This window comes from Cherax quadricarinatus, chromosome 15, assembly GCF_038502225.1.
Source record: "Cherax quadricarinatus isolate ZL_2023a chromosome 15, ASM3850222v1, whole genome shotgun sequence".
Classification (NCBI taxonomy): domain Eukaryota; kingdom Metazoa; phylum Arthropoda; class Malacostraca; order Decapoda; family Parastacidae; genus Cherax; species Cherax quadricarinatus.
Genome location: NC_091306.1, coordinates 4,920,609 through 4,938,632, shown reverse-complemented (window position 1 = coordinate 4,938,632; position 18,024 = coordinate 4,920,609). Strand labels below are relative to the sequence as shown.

Genomic DNA, 18,024 nt, shown 5'->3' with positions numbered 1-18,024 from the left:
TCTTGGTGTACTAAGGTCATTATTACACCAAGAAGCCTTCGAAAGTCAGGCTTCTAACTTCACTAGCCATTTCTAACTTGAGATTTATACTGAGGTCTTAACTGTTTTAAGCCTTCAGGAGTCGGGCTTCAGACCTTGCGCTTGCCAGTTATTACTATAACCAAAGGAGCCTAGACTTATTAAAGTTCTTCTTTAGATGGTCTTGTACATTATCCCTGCAAGATTTCATTAAAGTTTTTTGTTCTTTTATTCCTCCTCCCTTTTCTCACATTATTAATATTATTGTGAACTGACTGCCATAAGAGGCTGGTGGGTGAGATGGTCAGGAATTTATACACAAAGATGGTTTAGAAAGACACGTAAGCAAACACTATAACATATTTATTAGAAAACATTTCGGTCCTGGGACCTTGATCACTTCTAACATACAGAGGTAGAAAGACATTATATATATAGGCGGAGAGCGAGATGTGACGCACGTGACCTGAGGAATGTCATAAGAACATAAGAATGGAGGAACACTGTAGAAGGTCACGTGCGTCACATCTCACTCTCCGCCTATATATATAATGTCTTTCTACCTCTGTATGTTAGAAGTGATCAAGGTCCCAGGACCGAAACGTTTTCTAATAAATATGTTATAGTGTTTGCTTACGTGTCTTTCTAAACCAACTTGTCGGTATTTATTACCAAGGTTTATACCATACACAAAGATATATAAACATAAATATGTCTGCTGAACCATTAACATCAACAACTGTGTTTACATCATAAATGGCTTCACACAACATGGACTGGCCCAAAATTAGTATGGTTATCCAAGAGAAAAGACAGGAATAAAAGAAAATAGCTTTAATCTGCTTTCAGTCATACAACAGACATCATTTAGAACCAAGAAAGCATCCAGCTGGCAAGACACTGGCACATATATTCCTCAGTACACACCAATCTCCTAACTTACACGTTAATTTCTCAACTCGTGACGCCTCATCACTTGTTCCCTCAATTAAATATTCCTGTGCTTGCCATGTATTCTCTTTAGATTTAAAAAAACTTGGTCCCCAAGTTAAATGTTGTTTCAGTACAAGTTTCCATTCTGCCACAGTGTTTTATCAGCTTGTCAATTTTACAAACTCCTTCTCCACATTAGTGTAGTTCTCAAAGATGCCAATGGTACATAAGAAGTACAATATACAGCAAGAAATAATTAAATCAACAAAAAAAAAAAGAACAGGTTACTAACTCAACTAAAGTTGCCATCTCTGAGAATGTACACAGCTTCAGTAACTAGAGCATGGTGCTTGTTTGTAAGTAAGTTTATTCAGGTATACACAAATACAGCTACATAGATTATCATACATAGCAGCATATGTGTAAAGAACCTAGGATAACCCAAAAAAGTCAGACAGAATGACTTATTTCCAATGTTTGATTGTTGTTCACCTGCACAGCAAGAAGGAACACTACTTAAAAGGTTTGGATAAATTAAGCATAAGGTGTGTAAAATGTCTGAAGGATTTCAATGTAGAAAAATGTAAAGATGGAGACTGATGAAACTAAAAACCCTATGATACTACTTTAGAAAGTTTGGATGATAGACTCTAGAAAAAGTCTGCAGAAAAGATAAGAACGAACTTGAGTTATTATTAATAAAAAAAAAAGTAAATAAAAAACCTATAAATGAAGTTGCACAAGACTTGTACTTTATGTAACTTCATAAAAATTTAATCCCCATAAGAACAGCAAAAGTCTTACTATACAGTGAAAAGTTATAATGTTCCCTATTTTGGTAAGACAAGAAAATTCTCAACATAGTGACTTGCTGCAATACATTTTCATATCTCCACTAACAACAACTGATTAGGCACACTGAATATTCTGTTTCATTTTACAAATCATCTTTTTCACACACGCTGGCACACAAAGTTATAAAAAGTGGACAAGAGGGTGGAACTAAAAGTTGCCTTCCTGCGACCACACCACCTCTCTCCACCGTCCTGCATCACGAGACTGTATCAACCGGAAGTCCATACACTGGAGCATCATGAAGTATGGCCAGAACACCTGCTGTCTGCTTGTCTGACTTAGGTCACCTACAAGCACAAAAATAATTAATGCAACTGTGAACAATACTGTAATATACATTATACTGTACTATAATTATTATCTTTACTCTATAAATGTAGAGTTAGGAATAAAAGTATGATTACTGTATAAATAGGTTACCATTAAAAACATGTTAGTACTGTATACAGCATATGATTAACACATGTTTACAGGGTCTAACATTATATAGAGAATGGTGATTAGCCAAAAATCTATGAGTATTAAAAACATAGCACCGTAACCCATTTTGTCAGAAAATATTTCACCCTAAAAAAAAAGTGTAAGTCTATGACATATGACAGATGATAGGGTGGGAGAGGCACTGTCAAGAAATTTTGATGAAAATATGAAAAAATTTTAGAGTGAGATAAACAAGTTAAGAAAGCCTAGGGAACAAATGGATTTCTCAGTTAAAAACAGAGTAGGGGAGTTAGAAGATGGGGAGATGGAGGTATTGGGTAGATGGTGGGAATATTTTGAGGAACTTTTAAATGTCGACAAAGAAAGGGAGGCGATAATTTCATGCACTGGCCAGGGAGGTATACCATCTTTTAGGAGTGAAGAAGAGCAGGATGTGAGTGTGGGGGAGGTGCGTGAGGCATTACATAGACTGAAAGGGGGTAAAGCAGCTGGAACTGACGGGATTATGGCAGAAATGTTAAAAGCAAGGGGGGATATAGTGTTCGAGTGGTTGGTATTTTTGTTTAATAAATGTATGAAAGATTGGAAGGTACCTAGGGATTGGCGGAGAGCATGTATAGTCCCTTTATATAAAGGGAAGGGGGACAAAAGAGATTGTAAAAATTATAGAGGAATAAGTTTACTGAGTATACCAGGAAAAGTGATGGTAGGGTTATAATTGAAAGAATTAGAGGTAAGACAGAATGTAGGATTGCGGATGAGCAAGAAGGTTTCAGAGTGGGTAGGGGATGTGTAGATCAAGTGTTTACATTGAAGCATATATGTGAACAGTATTTAAATAAAGGTAGGGAAGTTTTTATTGCATTTATGGATTTAGAAAAGACATATGATAAGGTAGTAGGTTGGTAGACAGCAACCACCCAGGGAAGTACTACCGTCTTGCCAGATGACTGTGAAACAGAAACCTGTAACTGTTTTGCATGATGGTAGGATTGCTGGTGTCTTTTTCTGTCTCATAAACACGCTAGATAACAGGGATATCTTGCTACTCCAACTTACACTTTAGTCACACTTCACAGACATGCACATGCATATATATATATACATACATCTAGGTTTTTCTCCTTTTTCTACATAGCTCTTGTTCTTCTTTATTTCTTCTATTGTCCATGGGGAAGTGGAAAAGAATCTTTCCTCCATAAGCCATGCGTGTCGTATGAGGCGACTAAAATGCCGGGAGCAATGGGCTAGTAACCCCTTCTCCTGTAGACATTTACTAAAAAAGAGAAGAAGAAAAACTTTATAAAACTGGGATGCTTGAATGTGCATGGATGTAGTGCAGATGACAAGAAACAGATGATTGCTGATGTTATGAATGAAAAGAAGTTGGATGTCCTGGCCCTAAGCGAAACAAAGCTGAAGGGGGTAGGGGAGTTTCGGTGGGGGGAAATAAATGGGATTAAATCTGGAGTATCTGAGAGAGTTAGAGCAAAGGAAGGGGTAGCAGTAATGTTGAATGATCAGTTATGGAAGGAGAAAAGAGAATATGAATGTGTAAATGCAAGAATTATGTGGATTAAAGTAAAGGTTGGGTGCGAGAAGTGGGTCATAATAAGCGTGTATGCACCTGGAGAAGAGAGGAATGCAGAGGAGAGAGAGAGATTTTGGGAGATGTTAAGTGAATGTATAGGAGCCTTTGAACCAAGTGAGAGAGTAATTGTGGTAGGGGACCTGAATCCTAAAGTAGGAGAAACTTTTAGAGAGGGTGTGGTAGGTAAGTTTGGGGTGCCAGGTGTAAATGATAATGGGAGCCCTTTGATTGAACTTTGTATAGAAAGGGGTTTAGTTATAGGTAATACATATTTTAAGAAAAAGAGGATAAATAAGTATACAAGATATGATGTAGGGCGAAATGACAGTAGTTTGTTGGATTATGTATTGGTAGATAAAAGACTGTTGAGTAGACTTCAGGATGTACATGTTTATAGAGGGGCCACAGATACAGTGGACCCCCGCTTAACGATCACCTCCAAATGCGACCAATTATGTAAGTGTATTTATGTAAGTGCGTTTGTACGTGTATGTTTGGGGGTCTGAAATGGACTAATCTACTTCACAATATTCCTTATGGGAAAAAATTCGGTCAGTACTGGCACCTGAACATACTACTGGAATGAAAGAAGTTCGTTAACCGGGGGTCCACTGTATATCAGATCACTTTCTAGTTGTAGCTACACTGAGAGTAAAAGGTAGATGGGATACAAGGAGAATAGAAGCATCAGGGAAGAGAGAGGTGAAGGTTTATAAACTAAAAGAGGAGGCAGTTAGGGAAAGATATAAACAGCTATTGGAGGATAGATGGGCTAATGAGAGCATAGGAAATGGGGTCGAAGAGGTATGGGGTAGGTTTAAAAATGTAGTGTTAGAGTGTTCAGCAGAAGTTTGTGGTTACAGAAAAGAGGGTGCGGGAGGGAAGAGGAGCGATTGGTGGAATGATGATGTAAAGAGAGTAGTAAGGGAGAAAAAGTTAGCATATGAGTTTTTACAAAGTAGAAGTGATGCAAGGAGGGAAGAGTATATGGAGAAAAAGAGAGAGGTTAAGAGAGTGGTGAAGCAATGTAAAAAGAGAGCAAATGAGAGAGTGGGTGAGATGTTATCAACAAATTTTGTTGAAAATAAGAAAAAGTTTTGGAGTGAGATTAACAAGTTAAGAAAGCCTAGAGAACAAATGGATTTGTCAGTTAAAAATAGGAGAGGAGAGTTATTAAATGGAGAGTTAGAGGTATTGGGAAGATGGAGGGAATATTTTGAGGAATTGTTAAATGTTGATGAAGATAGGGAAGCTGTGATTTCGTGTATAGGGCAAGGAGGAATAACATCTTGTAGGAGTGAGGAAGAGCCAGTTGTGAGTGTGGGGGAAGTTCGTGAGGCAGTAGGTAAAATGAAAGGGGGTAAGGCAGCCGGGATTGATGGGATAAAGATAGAAATGTTAAAAGCAGGTGGGGATATAGTTTTGGAGTGGTTGGTGCAACTATTTAATAAATGTATGGAAGAGGGTAAGGTACCTAGGGATTGGCAGAGAGCATGCATAGTTCCTTTGTATAAAGGCAAAGGGGACAAAAGAGAGTGCAAAAATTATAGGGGGATAAGTCTGTTGAGTATACCTGGTAAAGTGTATGGTAGAGTTATTATTGAAAGAATTAAAAGTAAGACGGAGAATAGGATAGCAAATGAACAAGGAGGATTTAGGAAAGGTAGGGGGTGTGTGGACCAGGTGTTTATAGTGAAACATATAAGTGAACAGTATTTAGATAAGGCTAAAGAGGTCTTTGTGGCATTTATGGATTTGGAAAAGGCGTATGACAGGGTGGATAGGGGGGCAATGTGGCAGATGTTGCAGGTGTATGGTGTAGGAGGTAGGTTACTGAAAGCAGTGAAGAGTTTTTATGAGGATAGTGAGGCTCAAGTTAGAGTACATAAGAAAGAGGGAAATTATTTCCCAGTAAAAGTAGGCCTTAGACAAGGATGTGTGATGTCACCGTGGTTGTTTAATGTATTTATAGATGGGGTTGTAAGAGAAGTAAATGCGAGGGTCTTGACAAGAGGCGTGGAGTTAAAAGATAAAGAATCACACATAAAGTGGGAGTTGTCACAGTTGCTCTTTGCTGATGACACTGTGCTCTTGGGAGATTCTGAAGAGAAGTTGCAGAGATTGGTGGATGAATTTGGTAGGGTGTGCAAAAGAAGAAAATTAAAAGTGAATACAGGAAAGAGTAAGGTTATGAGGATAACAAAAATATTAGGTGATGAAAGATTGGATATCAGAATGGAGGGAGAGAGTATGGAGGAGGTGAATGTATTCAGATATTTGGGAGTGGACGTGTCAGCGGATGGGTCTATGAAGGATGAGGTGAATCATGGAATTGATGAGGAGAAAAGGGTGAGTGGTGCACTTAGGAGTCTGTGGAGACAAAGAACTTTGTCCTTGGAGGCAAAGAGGGGAATGTATGAGAGTATAGTTTCACCAACACTCTTATATGGGTGTGAAGCATGGGTGATGAATGTTGCAGCGAGGAGAAGGCTGGAGGCAGTGGAGATGTCATGTCTGAGGGCAATGTGTGGTGTGAATATTATGCAGAGAATTCGTAGTTTGGAAGTTAGGAGGAGGTGCGAGATTACCAAAACTGTTGTCCAGAGGGCTGAGGAAGGGTTGTTGAGGTGGTTCGGACATGTAGAGAGAATGGAGCGAAACAGAATGACTTCAAGAGTGTATCAGTCTGTAGTGGAAGGAAGGCGGGGTAGGGGTCGGCCTAGGAAAGGTTGGAGGGAGGGGGTAAAGGAGGTTTTGTGTGCGAGGGGCTTGGACTTCCAGCAGGCGTGCGTGAGCGTGTTTGATAAGAGTGAATGGAGACGAATAGTTTTTAATACTTGACGTGCTGTTGGAGTGTGAGCAAAGTAACATTTATGAAGGAGTTCAGGGAAACCGGCAGGCCAGACTTGAGTCCTGGAGATGGGAAGTACAGTGCCTGCACTCTGAAGGAGGGGTGTTAATGTTGCAGTTTAAAAACTGTATTGTAAAGCACCCTTCTGGCAAGACAGTGATGGAGTGAATGATGGTGAAAGTTTTTCTTTTTCGGGCCACTCTGCCTTGGTGAGAATCGGCCAGTGTGATAATAAAAATAAAAAAAAAATATGATAGAGTGGATAGGGGAGCAATGTGGCAGATGTTGCAAGTATATGGAATAGGTGGTAAGTTACTAAATGCTGTAAAGAGCTTTTATGAGGATAGTGAGGCTCAGGCTAGGGTGTGTAGAAGAGAGGGAGAATACTTCCCGGTAAAAGTAATTCTTAGACAGGGATGTGTAATGTCACCATGGTTGTTTAATATATTTATAGATGGGGCTGTAAAAGAAGTAAATGCTAGGGTGTTCGGGAGGGGGGTGGGGTTAAATTATGGGGAATCAAATACAAAATGGGAATTGACACAGTTGCTTTTTGTTGATAATACTGTACTTATGGGAGATTCTAAAGAAAAATTGCAAAGGTTAGTGGATGAGTTTGGGAGTGTGTGTAAAGGTAAAAAGTTGAAAGTGAACATAGAAAAGAGTAAGGTGATGAGGGTATCAAATGATTTAGATATAGAAAAATTGGATATCAAATTGGGGAGGAGAAGTATGGAAGAAGTGAATGTTTTCAGATACTTGGGAGTTGACGTGTCAGCAGATGGGAAATGGGAAGTACAATGCCTGCACTCTAAAGGAGGGGTTTTGGGATATTAGCAGTTTGGAGGGATATGTTGTGTATCTTTATACGTATATGCTTCTAAACTGTTGTGTTCTGAGCACCTCTGCAAAAACAGTGATTATGTGTGAGTGAGGTGAAAGTGTTGAATGATGATGAAAGTATTTTCTTTTTGGGGATTTTCTTTCTTTTTGGGTCACCCTGCCTCGGTGGGAGACGGCAGTCTTGTTGAAAAAAAAAAAAAAAAAAAAAAAAAGGTTAATCATAGAATTGATGAGAGAAAAAAGGTGAGTGGTGCATTGAGGTATATGTGGAGACAAAAAAACGTTATCTATGGAGGCAAAGAAGGGAATGTATGAAAGTATAGTAGTACCAACACTCTTATATGGGTGTGAAGCTTGGGTTGTGAATGCAGCAGCGAGGAGGCAGTTGGAGGCAGTGGAGATGTCCTGTCTAAGGGCAATATGTGGTGTAAATATTATGCAGAAAATTCGGAGTGTGGAAATTAGGAGAAGGTGTGGAGTTAATAAAAGTATTAGTCAGAGGGCTGAAGAGGGGTTGTTGAGGTGGTTTGGTCATTTAGAGAGAATGGATCAAAGTAGAATGGCATGGAGAGCGTATAAATCTGTAGGGGAAGGAAGGCGGGGTAGGGGTTGTCCTCGAAAAGGTTCGAAGGAAGGGGTAAGGGAGGTTTTGTTGGCGAGGGGCTTGGACTTCCAGCAGGCGTGCGTGAGCATGTTCGATAGGAGTGAATGGAGACAAATGGTATTTGGGACCTGACGATCTGTTGGAGTGTGAGCAGGGTAATATTTAGTGAAGGGATTCAGGGAAACCGGTTATTTTTATATAGCCGGACTTGAGTCCTGGAAATGGGAAGTACAATGCCTGCACTCTGAAGGAGGGGTTTGGGATATTGGCAGTTTGGAGGGATATGTTGTGTATCTTTATATGTATATGCTTCTAAACTGTTGTGTTCTGAGCACCTCTGCAAAAACAGTGATTATGTGTGAGTGAGGTGAAAGTGTTGAATGATGATGAAAGTATTTTCTTTTTGGGGGATTTTCTTTCTTTTTGGGTCACCCTGCCTCGGCGGGAGATGGTCGACTTGTTGAGAAAAAAAAATATATATATATTGTAGGTACTTGGCTGGTAGACAGCAACCGCCCTGGGAGGTACTACTGTTGTGCCAAGTGAGTGTAAAACGAAAGCCTGTAATTGTTTTACATGATGGTAGGATTGCTGGTGTCCATTTTTTTGTCTCATAAACATGCAAGATTTGAGGTACATCTTGCTACTTCTATTAACACTTAGTTCACACTACACATACATGTACAAGCATATATATACACACCCCTCTGGGTTTTCTTGTATTTTCTTACTAGTTCTTGTTCTTGTTTATTTCCTATCTCCATGGGGAAGTGGAACAGAATTCTTCCTCCGTAAGCCATGCGTGTCGTAAGAGGTGACTAAAATCCTGGGAGCAAGGGGCTAGTAACCCCTTCTCCCGTATATATTACTAAATTTAAAAGGAGAAACTTTTCTTTTTCCTTTTGGGCCACCCTGCCTCGGTGGGATATGGCTGGTGCTTTGAAAGAAAGATATACGTACAATATATATAAAGGCTTGCACTGCTTAAAACTGTTTCACCTCTGAAAATCATGGTACAGGGATACCTCATGTCTGTCATTCTTCTTTCCAATAACTGATCTAGCAATAAATACAGTAGCTGAACTTTAGAAATAATATGGCTTAAATAAATACTGTAATAGACTTGCATAATGCACATGTAATGTGTCTACCATGAAACTTACGACAACTGATTATACTGCTGGTAAAAGAAAAATATATGAATAATTAAAAGGCAACATAGCCCATAGAGGAGTTCATAAAAAAAAGATAATTAATAACAATTCAAGTAATATCACAAAAGTTTAGAACCCATAATGCACTGATTGACTCCAGGGAGGAAGAAAGCAGTGATAATCATTTTGGTGAACACACTCATCAAAGATCCCATCCAAGGAGCGTGCCTTGGTGCTGGTTATGGTATCTTAATCCAAGGAACTGAAGCAGCTTTCCCTTCCTTGGATCATACCTGATTGCATCTTATTCCCCAGGAACTGCATGACTTTACAGGTTCAGTGTTTTGCCACAAATACAATGAAAATAATAATGGATTATGGAAAATGAATCTTGCCTGAATAATATGCTTACATTATTCAGGCAAGACAGTGATGGAGTGAATGATGGTGAAAGTTTTTCTTTTTCGGGCCACCCTGCCTTGGTGGGAATCGGCCGGTGTGATTAAAAAAAAAAAATTGTTAAAACATTCTGGGTCTCACTGTCTTGGTGGGAAATGGCCAATGTTTTAATTTTTTTTTTTCAAGTTACCAATTATTATTCCTGTGCTGGACATTAGCTATCCAAACACACTCAACAAAATGCAACATGAAAGGCTAAGTCCAGATCATTAAAGCTCATGGAGTCACTTAATATGCTAAACTGTATAAAAAAAATGCCTGAAATGGAAGAAAGAGTACAGTAATTATAAATGGAAAAAGAATTCAACTGGAATAATGTTTTTAGTAAGGACCACAAGAATCTAAACAGGAACAATTCCTGTTAGTGATATCCAGTACATCAGTGATCAAGTAAAGCATCTTGAACTGAAATCAGTGACTGAGTAAAGTATATCAGTATTGGCCATTTTTACAGTATCTACTCTGGTTAAAAAACAGCCGATGGTAAAAAGGTCTACTAAAATCTATCACCAGGAGTGGGTAAAAACTGAGTCATTTCCAAGATGGTCACCACCGATCCTGAGAATCAGAAAGGCAGCTGTAACTTCCTTATTATTACGTGTAGAATAATAATTTTTTATCTAATCTAGGGTTTTAAGGGTCAAGGAATCCCTTGTTGCCAATGTATTTATGATTTAGTCCATTGAATCTATAGATCCAAGATGGTGGCCAACACTTCAAGTTTGGAGGAAGCGTTTTTCTTCTGTTGCTTCTCAATATCACACTGAGAATCAATGTAAGGGTCTTGTGTAATTTTTTTAATCTTCATTAAATAATAGATATCTTACCTTCTTTCAGTTATTTTATTGAATATTGTAGGTTTTTATCTTTTATTCAGGTGTGGAAGACGAGTGCTTCAAGCTAAGCCTATGAGAGTTGTTTGACTTGCAAAGAAAGGATGTACTTTCACACCACGACATGGATAGGAATGAAGAGTGATACTGATTTTTTGAACTGGGACTGGAGACCAGACCATCACCTTGTACACACAATATCTGATATGAAGGATGCACCTGACACTGAAAAATAGTACATTACAATTGCAAAACTGGTTGCAGTACTCCCTGTTGCAGTGGCAAAAGATATGGACTTCCAGGTACTTCAGCATGTAGATCATGCCAATTAACATCCTGTGAAAATCTTTACAACTAGTTTTACCTGGAGTATACTTGGAGAAGGTTTTTGGGGTTAATGACCCTGCAGCCCAGTCTGTGACCAGGTCTCACTGTTGGCCGCATGCAACCCAATGCATAAACCACAGCCCGGCTGGTCAGGTACTGACTTTAGGTGCTTGTCCAGCGCCTTCTTGAAGACAGCCAGGGGTTTATAGAGGAACTAGAGGATATATTTGAGGACTAAACTGAAACAGTGACACTGACTCAATTTTAACCTCCTCCTGGTGGTCAGATGTTGGTAGACTTTTTCTGTCATTAACAACACCCATTATGGCAATAATATGTTGACAGATCTCTCGTTAGATTTTTTTGGGGGGTCTGGTGTTACACTGATCCACCTATTAACTTTTTCAAGCACTTGTTCAAAATAATTATAAATAACCTTTGAAATAGTCGTCGTGAACTTCCATGGCAATCTGCTTGATATTTTTAAGCACATGTGGAGAGTTGAATATCATATCCTGTAGGAAGTCCACCTCTGAGAGCTCCACATCCAGCTTCACAAAGTCAATCTCTGTCCCTGCCAGGCCCAGGTCATTGACCAAGTTCTCAAAGCGATCCACCTGAAGACATACACACACTTCAGTAACATTTACCAGCACATTTATTATTAAATTCATGGGAAACATAAAGCTCATAAGGGTGTTAATCAGGTTAAATTCAAGGAAGGGAAGTTGCAGTTCCTTGGAACACTTGTTAAACAAAGCTAATAAAGATCTACAATTTGCTTAGACTAAATTTAAAAGTGTAGTTTCCAGTACTTATTACTTGTCTCTTTTGTGGACTGTAAATCAAATGAGGATAAGATCTCAAGAGTGAAAAACTACTCTGAAGGTTTCCCTGCACAAGGTCTGTTGCAGGATGACACACATTGTTCCCTTGACCTATAAAAAGAAAGCATGTCAGTAAGGGGGTTACTGCTGTTTCTGCCCTCTAGTGATCCCTGTAATGAGTAGGCTAGTAAACTTATTGGTCAGTGAATGAATGAATGACTCTTGATCCAAGGAAGTATAATTACCCTCCTTTTCTTGGATTAAATGGGATTACCTCCAATTCCTCAGGTGCAGTGTGACCTGTACGAGTATAGTGCCTTCCTATGAATATACGTACAATAATACTAATAATAACAATAATAGTAAAATAAAAATAAAAGCAATAATAATAATAATAATAATAGAAACTGCAGTCTTTTGTTAACTCATGAGTAGTACTCCCTTTAAGGAGATGCACTGATGCTGGTGTAGGGTTCTTGATCCAAGGAATGGAAGCTACACTCCCTTGGATCAAACCTGGTAACATTCCATTGCCCAGGCACAGTGTGCTCCATATGAATTTAGTGTTTCCTTGCAACTATAATAGTAATACAGTCAAACCTTTTATGGTATACGTACTCCAAGTATGGACCTCTCATTTGCAGGTTTCGGCAATTAACCCTTAAATTGTCCAAACGCAGATCTACGTTTGCGCATGTAGCACTCCGACCTTGATTTTCTCCATAAGAAACAATGTAAAAAAGACTTAGATCTATGTTCGGAGCGCTACGCGAGCAAACGTAGATCTACGTTTGGACAGCTTAAGGGTTAAAAAAAACTCACTGGACAAATGTTGGAATTGAGGACAAACATTGAAAATTCTGCATTCTGTCCAGTGATATGTGTCTGGTTGTCTTCTGAAGTAACAGACCAAGTCTGATGACTTAACATTTGTCATATTCTCAGTCTGGCTGTCTTCTGCATCATCAGACCAAGTCTGCTAATGCAGAAGACAACTGGACAATAACAAAAAATTGGCAATTGGCAGTATCACATACCCCCTATTCCTTATTCGTTCATTAATGCGAGGTTTCACTGTACTGTCATATGAATAATGTGTGCTGGAGTGATTTAGCAAAAGTAATGAGATATGTTCATCAGCAAAGTCCTGTAGATTCAAGGAAGGTTCCTTGATCCTGGTGAGGGGGCTCTTGATTTAAGGAATTGGACCTGTGCTCTATTTCCTTATATCAAATCTGAGTCCCTTCCATTTCTCCAGGTGCTGTATGTCCCCTACAGGTTTAGCACTCCCCTGCTATGAATGTGTCTGAGGACTGATCAACTTTGAGAGACCAGACCAACTAGAGATGAAAAAAAAAGTCACAATAATGTAGCTAGAACAATTTAGCCAAAACCTGCACTCAAGAGAGGAACCTTATGATGGTGTTTTAGCCCATTTTAAACCTTCTCTACTCTTCTCACCCCAGTTGTGACTTACCAAGTCATCATTATAGGGTTTGTCTCTTAAGTGTGGGGTTTTGCTGAACTGTAGCAACCATTTTTTTTTACTACGGTGAAAGTCTTAACCCTTAAACGGTCCAAATGTATATATATACGTTCTCTCATGTAGCGCCCTAAACGCATATATATGTTTTCCTTGTCATTCATTCAACATTGCCACGATAAGCCTGAGTCGCCTAGACATGAGAGAATGGGTGTGCGCACTCGCTGTGTGCCATATGAAAAGAATTGAGGATGCCTGGGCACAATATGCTCTTTTTTCCTATTATTAAAAAAATGTTTTTTTTTTCCTCCAAAAATTTGGGGTGCTACGCGAGAGAACGTATATATGTACATGTATACGTCTGGACCATTTAAGGGTTAATTAACCATTATACCATGATGCAAAAGGATTCTCTTGAGTATTCATTTGCAGATGATGCATTTATACAGTACCTATGTTATCCTATGACTCCCAATACTTTGTTATCTTGTTATCCTATCACTCTTAGTATGTATTATGTTATCCTAACATTCCCTATGATTAAGTACTTTGTTACAGTATCACTCTTAGTATTTTATAGATGATTCAGTTTTAGGTTGCCTACCTTTCTCATAGCAAAATTGGTGCCCATGCCAATCTTCTTGGTGCCCTTGTAGTTAGCAATGCCTACAGCAAAAAACTGAACATTAGCTGAATGTTGGTGGTCTTCCTTACCCATGGTGGGGTCGAATGCATACACCTATAAATGAAATAATAATAATTTGATTTCAGCATGATACATGTTTGTACGAAGGAGTATAACAATTGGGTGTACATGCCAAAAGCCCCTTTATATGCAGAGTTTTTTGGGTTAGATTCATACATATGTACCTTTCAACCCAATACATGTACTTTCTCAGTTAGCTTTAATAGATACATCTGTTATTTTGAAAAAAATCCAGGTAACAACACAAAAAAAGTAAAAGCCTCTACTTAATGTATCTCCGTTAACTGACTTCAGCAGTTATGGACAAAAAAAAATTGTCCAAATAAATTTTGTAAGCATCAGACAGTGGACAAAAGTACACAGTGCTGGATTTTGTCTAGCAATAGTGTCCGGATATCTTCTGAATCATTGGACCAAGTCCAATGACTATGACGTTTATTCAGTATGGGTCAGAGCAGCTATGTCCAGAACCTTTCCATTTTCATTGTTCTCTGACCCACAGGCCACCTGTGTCAATTTGTTTGTGCTTATTCACACACACACTTGTCATTCAGTCTCCAATTTTCTCTGGATTTAAAGCATTTTGTGACTATTAACACATTAAGTAAAACACAATTAACAATGGCTTTTTAACCATGTGGTGGTGCCAAGAGGAAGCATGGTTCTCAGTGTTAAAAAGAAACTTGAGCTAAAATGCAGTAGGCTGAGTCTGGCATCTTAGTAGGATGTGTAAGTGAGGAATTTTTTATTATTATCACACCGGCCGATTCCCACCAAGGCAGGGTGGCCCGAAAAAGAAAAACTTTCACCATCATTCACTCCATCACTGTCTTGCAAGAAGGGTGCTTTACACTACAGTTTTTAAACTGCAACATTAACACCCCTCCTTCAGAGTGCAGGCACTGTACTTCCCATCTCCAGGACTCAAGTCCGGCCTGCCGGTTTCCCTGAATCCCTTCATAAATGTTACTTTGCTCACACTCCAACAGCACGTCAAGTATTAAAAACCATTTGTCTCCATTCACTCCTATCAAACACGCTCACGCATGCCTGCTGGAAGTCCAAGCCCCTCGCACACAAAACCTCCTTTACCCCCTCCCTCCAACCCTTCCTAGGCCGACCCCTACCCCGCCTTCCTTCCACTACAGACTGATACACTCTTGAAGTCATTCTGTTTCGCTCCATTCTCTCTACATGTCCGAACCACCTCAACAACCCTTCCTCAGCCCTCTGGACAACAGTTTTGGTAATCCCGCACCTCCTCCTAACTTCCAAACTACGAATTCTCTGCATTATATTCACACCACACATTGCCCTCAGACATGACATCTCCACTGCCTCCAGCCTTCTCCTCGCTGCAACATTCATCACCCACGCTTCACACCCATATAAGAGCGTTGGTAAAACTATACTCTCATACATTCCCCTCTTTGCCTCCAAGGACAAAGTTCTTTGTCTCCACAGACTCCTAAGTGCACCACTCACTCTTTTTCCCTCATCAATTCTATGATTCACCTCATCTTTCATAGACCCATCCGCTGACACGTCCACTCCCAAATATCTGAATACGTTCACCTCCTCCATACTCTCTCCCTCCAATCTGATATTCAATCTTTCATCACCTAATCTTTTTGTTATCCTCATAACCTTACTCTTTCCTGTATTCACCTTTAATTTTCTTCTTTTGCACACCCTACCAAATTCATCCACCAATCTCTGCAACTTCTCTTCAGAATCTCCCAAGAGCACAGTGTCATCAGCAAAGAGCAGCTGTGACAACTCCCACTTTGTGTGTGATTCTTTATCTTTTAACTCCACGCCTCTTGCCAAGACCCTCGCATTTACTTCTCTTACAACCCCATCTATAAATATATTAAACAACCACGGTGACATCACACATCCTTGTCTAAGGCCTACTTTTACTGGGAAAAAATTTCCCTCTTTCCTACATACTCTAACTTGAGCCTCACTATCCTCGTAAAAACTCTTCACTGCTTTCAGTAACCTACCTCCTACACCATACACTTGCAACATCTGCCACATTGCCCCCTATCCACCCTGTCATACGCCTTTTCCAAATCCATAAATGCCACAAAGACCTCTTTAGCCTTATCTAAATACTGTTCACTTATATGTTTCACTGTAAACACCTGGTCCGCACACCCCCTACCTTTCCTAAAGCCTCCTTGTTCATCTGCTATCCTATTCTCCGTCTTACTCTTAATTCTTTCAATTATAACTCTACCATACACTTTACCAGGTACACTCAACAGACTTATCCCCCTATAATTTTTGCACTCTCTTTTATCCCCTTTGCCTTTATACAAAGGAACTATGCATGCTCTCTGCCAATCCCTAGGTACCTTACCCTCTTCCATACATTTATTAAATAATTGCACCAACCACTCCAAAACTATATCCCCACCTGCTTTTAACATTTCTATCTTTATCCCATCAATCCCGGCTGCCTTACCCCCTTTCATTTTACCTACTGCCTCACGAACTTCCCCCACACTCACAACTGGCTCTTCCTCACTCCTACAAGATGTTATTCCTCCTTGCCCTATACACGAAATCACAGCTTCCCTATCTTCATCAACATTTAACAATTCCTCAAAATATGATGTTAAAAGGCAAACAGTGTCTGATATCTATAGAAACAAGGACAAACTTACAGATTATGTTCTTAGCTTTAGTGTAGATGCTAGATAAACTCAAAATAAAGGTTGTTCCGAGTAACAACTATCAATCACAGCAGTTTACACCTCATCTCTCCACCACGAAAAGGTAAGTAGAATTAACGTAAATTATGTATATTACAGTACAGTACTATAAAATTACTATACAGTACTGTAGTACTACAGGCTACAATACCTGTATTCTTAGTATCCAGGTGTCTTCTGAATCAGTACACCAAGTCCGCTGATTCAGAACTTTGTTTACCTGGAGTTTACCTGGAGAGAGTTCCGGGGGTCAACGCCCCCGCGGCCCGGTCTGAGACCAGGCCTCCTGGTGGATCAGAGCCTGATCAACCAGGCTGTTGCTGCTGGCTGCACGCAAACCAACATACGAGCCACAGCCCGGCTGATCCGGAACTGACTTTAGGTGCTTGTCCAGTGCCAGCTTGAAGACTGCCAGGGGTCTGTTGGTAATCCCCCTTATGTGTGCTGGGAGGCAGTTGAACAGTCTCGGGCCCCTGACACTTATTGTATGGTCTCTTAACGTGCTAGTGACACCCCTGCTTTTCATTGGGGGGATGGTGCATCGTCTGCCAAGTCTTTTGCTTTCGTAGTGGGTGATTTTCGTGTGCAAGTTCGGTACTAGTCCCTCTAGGATTTTCCAGGTGTATATAATCATGTATCTCTCCCTCCTGCGTTCCAGGGAATACAGGTTTAGGAACCTCAAGCGCTCCCAATAATTGAGGTGTTTTATCTCCGTTATGCGCGCCGTGAAAGTTCTCTGTACATTTTCTAGGTCGGCAATTTCACCTGCCTTGAAAGGTGCTGTTAGTGTGCAGCAATATTCCAGCCTAGATAGAACAAGTGACCTGAAGAGTGTCATCATGGGCTTGGCCTCCCTAGTTTTGAAGGTTCTCATTATCCATCCTGTCATTTTTCTAGCAGATGCGATTGATACAATGTTATGGTCCTTGAAGGTGAGATCCTCCGACATGATCACTCCCAGGTCTTTGACGTTGGTGTTTCGCTCTATTTTGTGGCCAGAATTTGTTTTGTACTCTGATGAAGATTTAATTTCCTCATGTTTACCATATCTGAGTAATTGAAATTTCTCATCGTTGAACTTCATATTGTTTTCTGCAGCCCACTGAAAGATTTGGTTGATGTCTGCCTGGAGCTTTGCAGTGTCTGCAATGGAAGACACTGTCATGCAGATTCGGGTGTCATCTGCAAAGGAAGACACGGTGCTGTGGCTGACATCCTTGTCTATGTCGGATATAAGGATGAGGAACAAGATGGGAGCGAGTACTGTGCCTTGTGGAACAGAGCTTTTCACCGTAGCTGCCTCGGACTTTACTCTGTTGACGACTACTCTCTGTGTTCTGTTAGTGAGGAAATTATAGATCCATCGACCGACTTTT

General features: G+C 39.9%; 1 protein-coding gene across 1 annotated transcript in view; it reads right to left on the bottom strand.

Annotated features, from left to right (window-relative positions):
* Window positions 1–1,733: 1,733 nt before the first annotated feature.
* LOC128692136 (probable methyltransferase-like protein 24) overlaps window positions 1,734–18,024 on the bottom strand; it is a 93,386-nt gene continuing 77,095 nt past the window's right edge. Inside the window, exons 6-8 of the mRNA XM_053781159.2 lie at window positions 13,824–13,958; window positions 11,346–11,526; window positions 1,734–2,093 (exon numbers count right to left, since the gene is read on the bottom strand). Coding sequence (XP_053637134.2) covers window positions 1,954–2,093; window positions 11,346–11,526; window positions 13,824–13,958 — 456 coding nt within the window. The 3' untranslated portion in view covers window positions 1,734–1,953. The remainder of the gene's footprint in view (window positions 2,094–11,345; window positions 11,527–13,823; window positions 13,959–18,024) is intronic.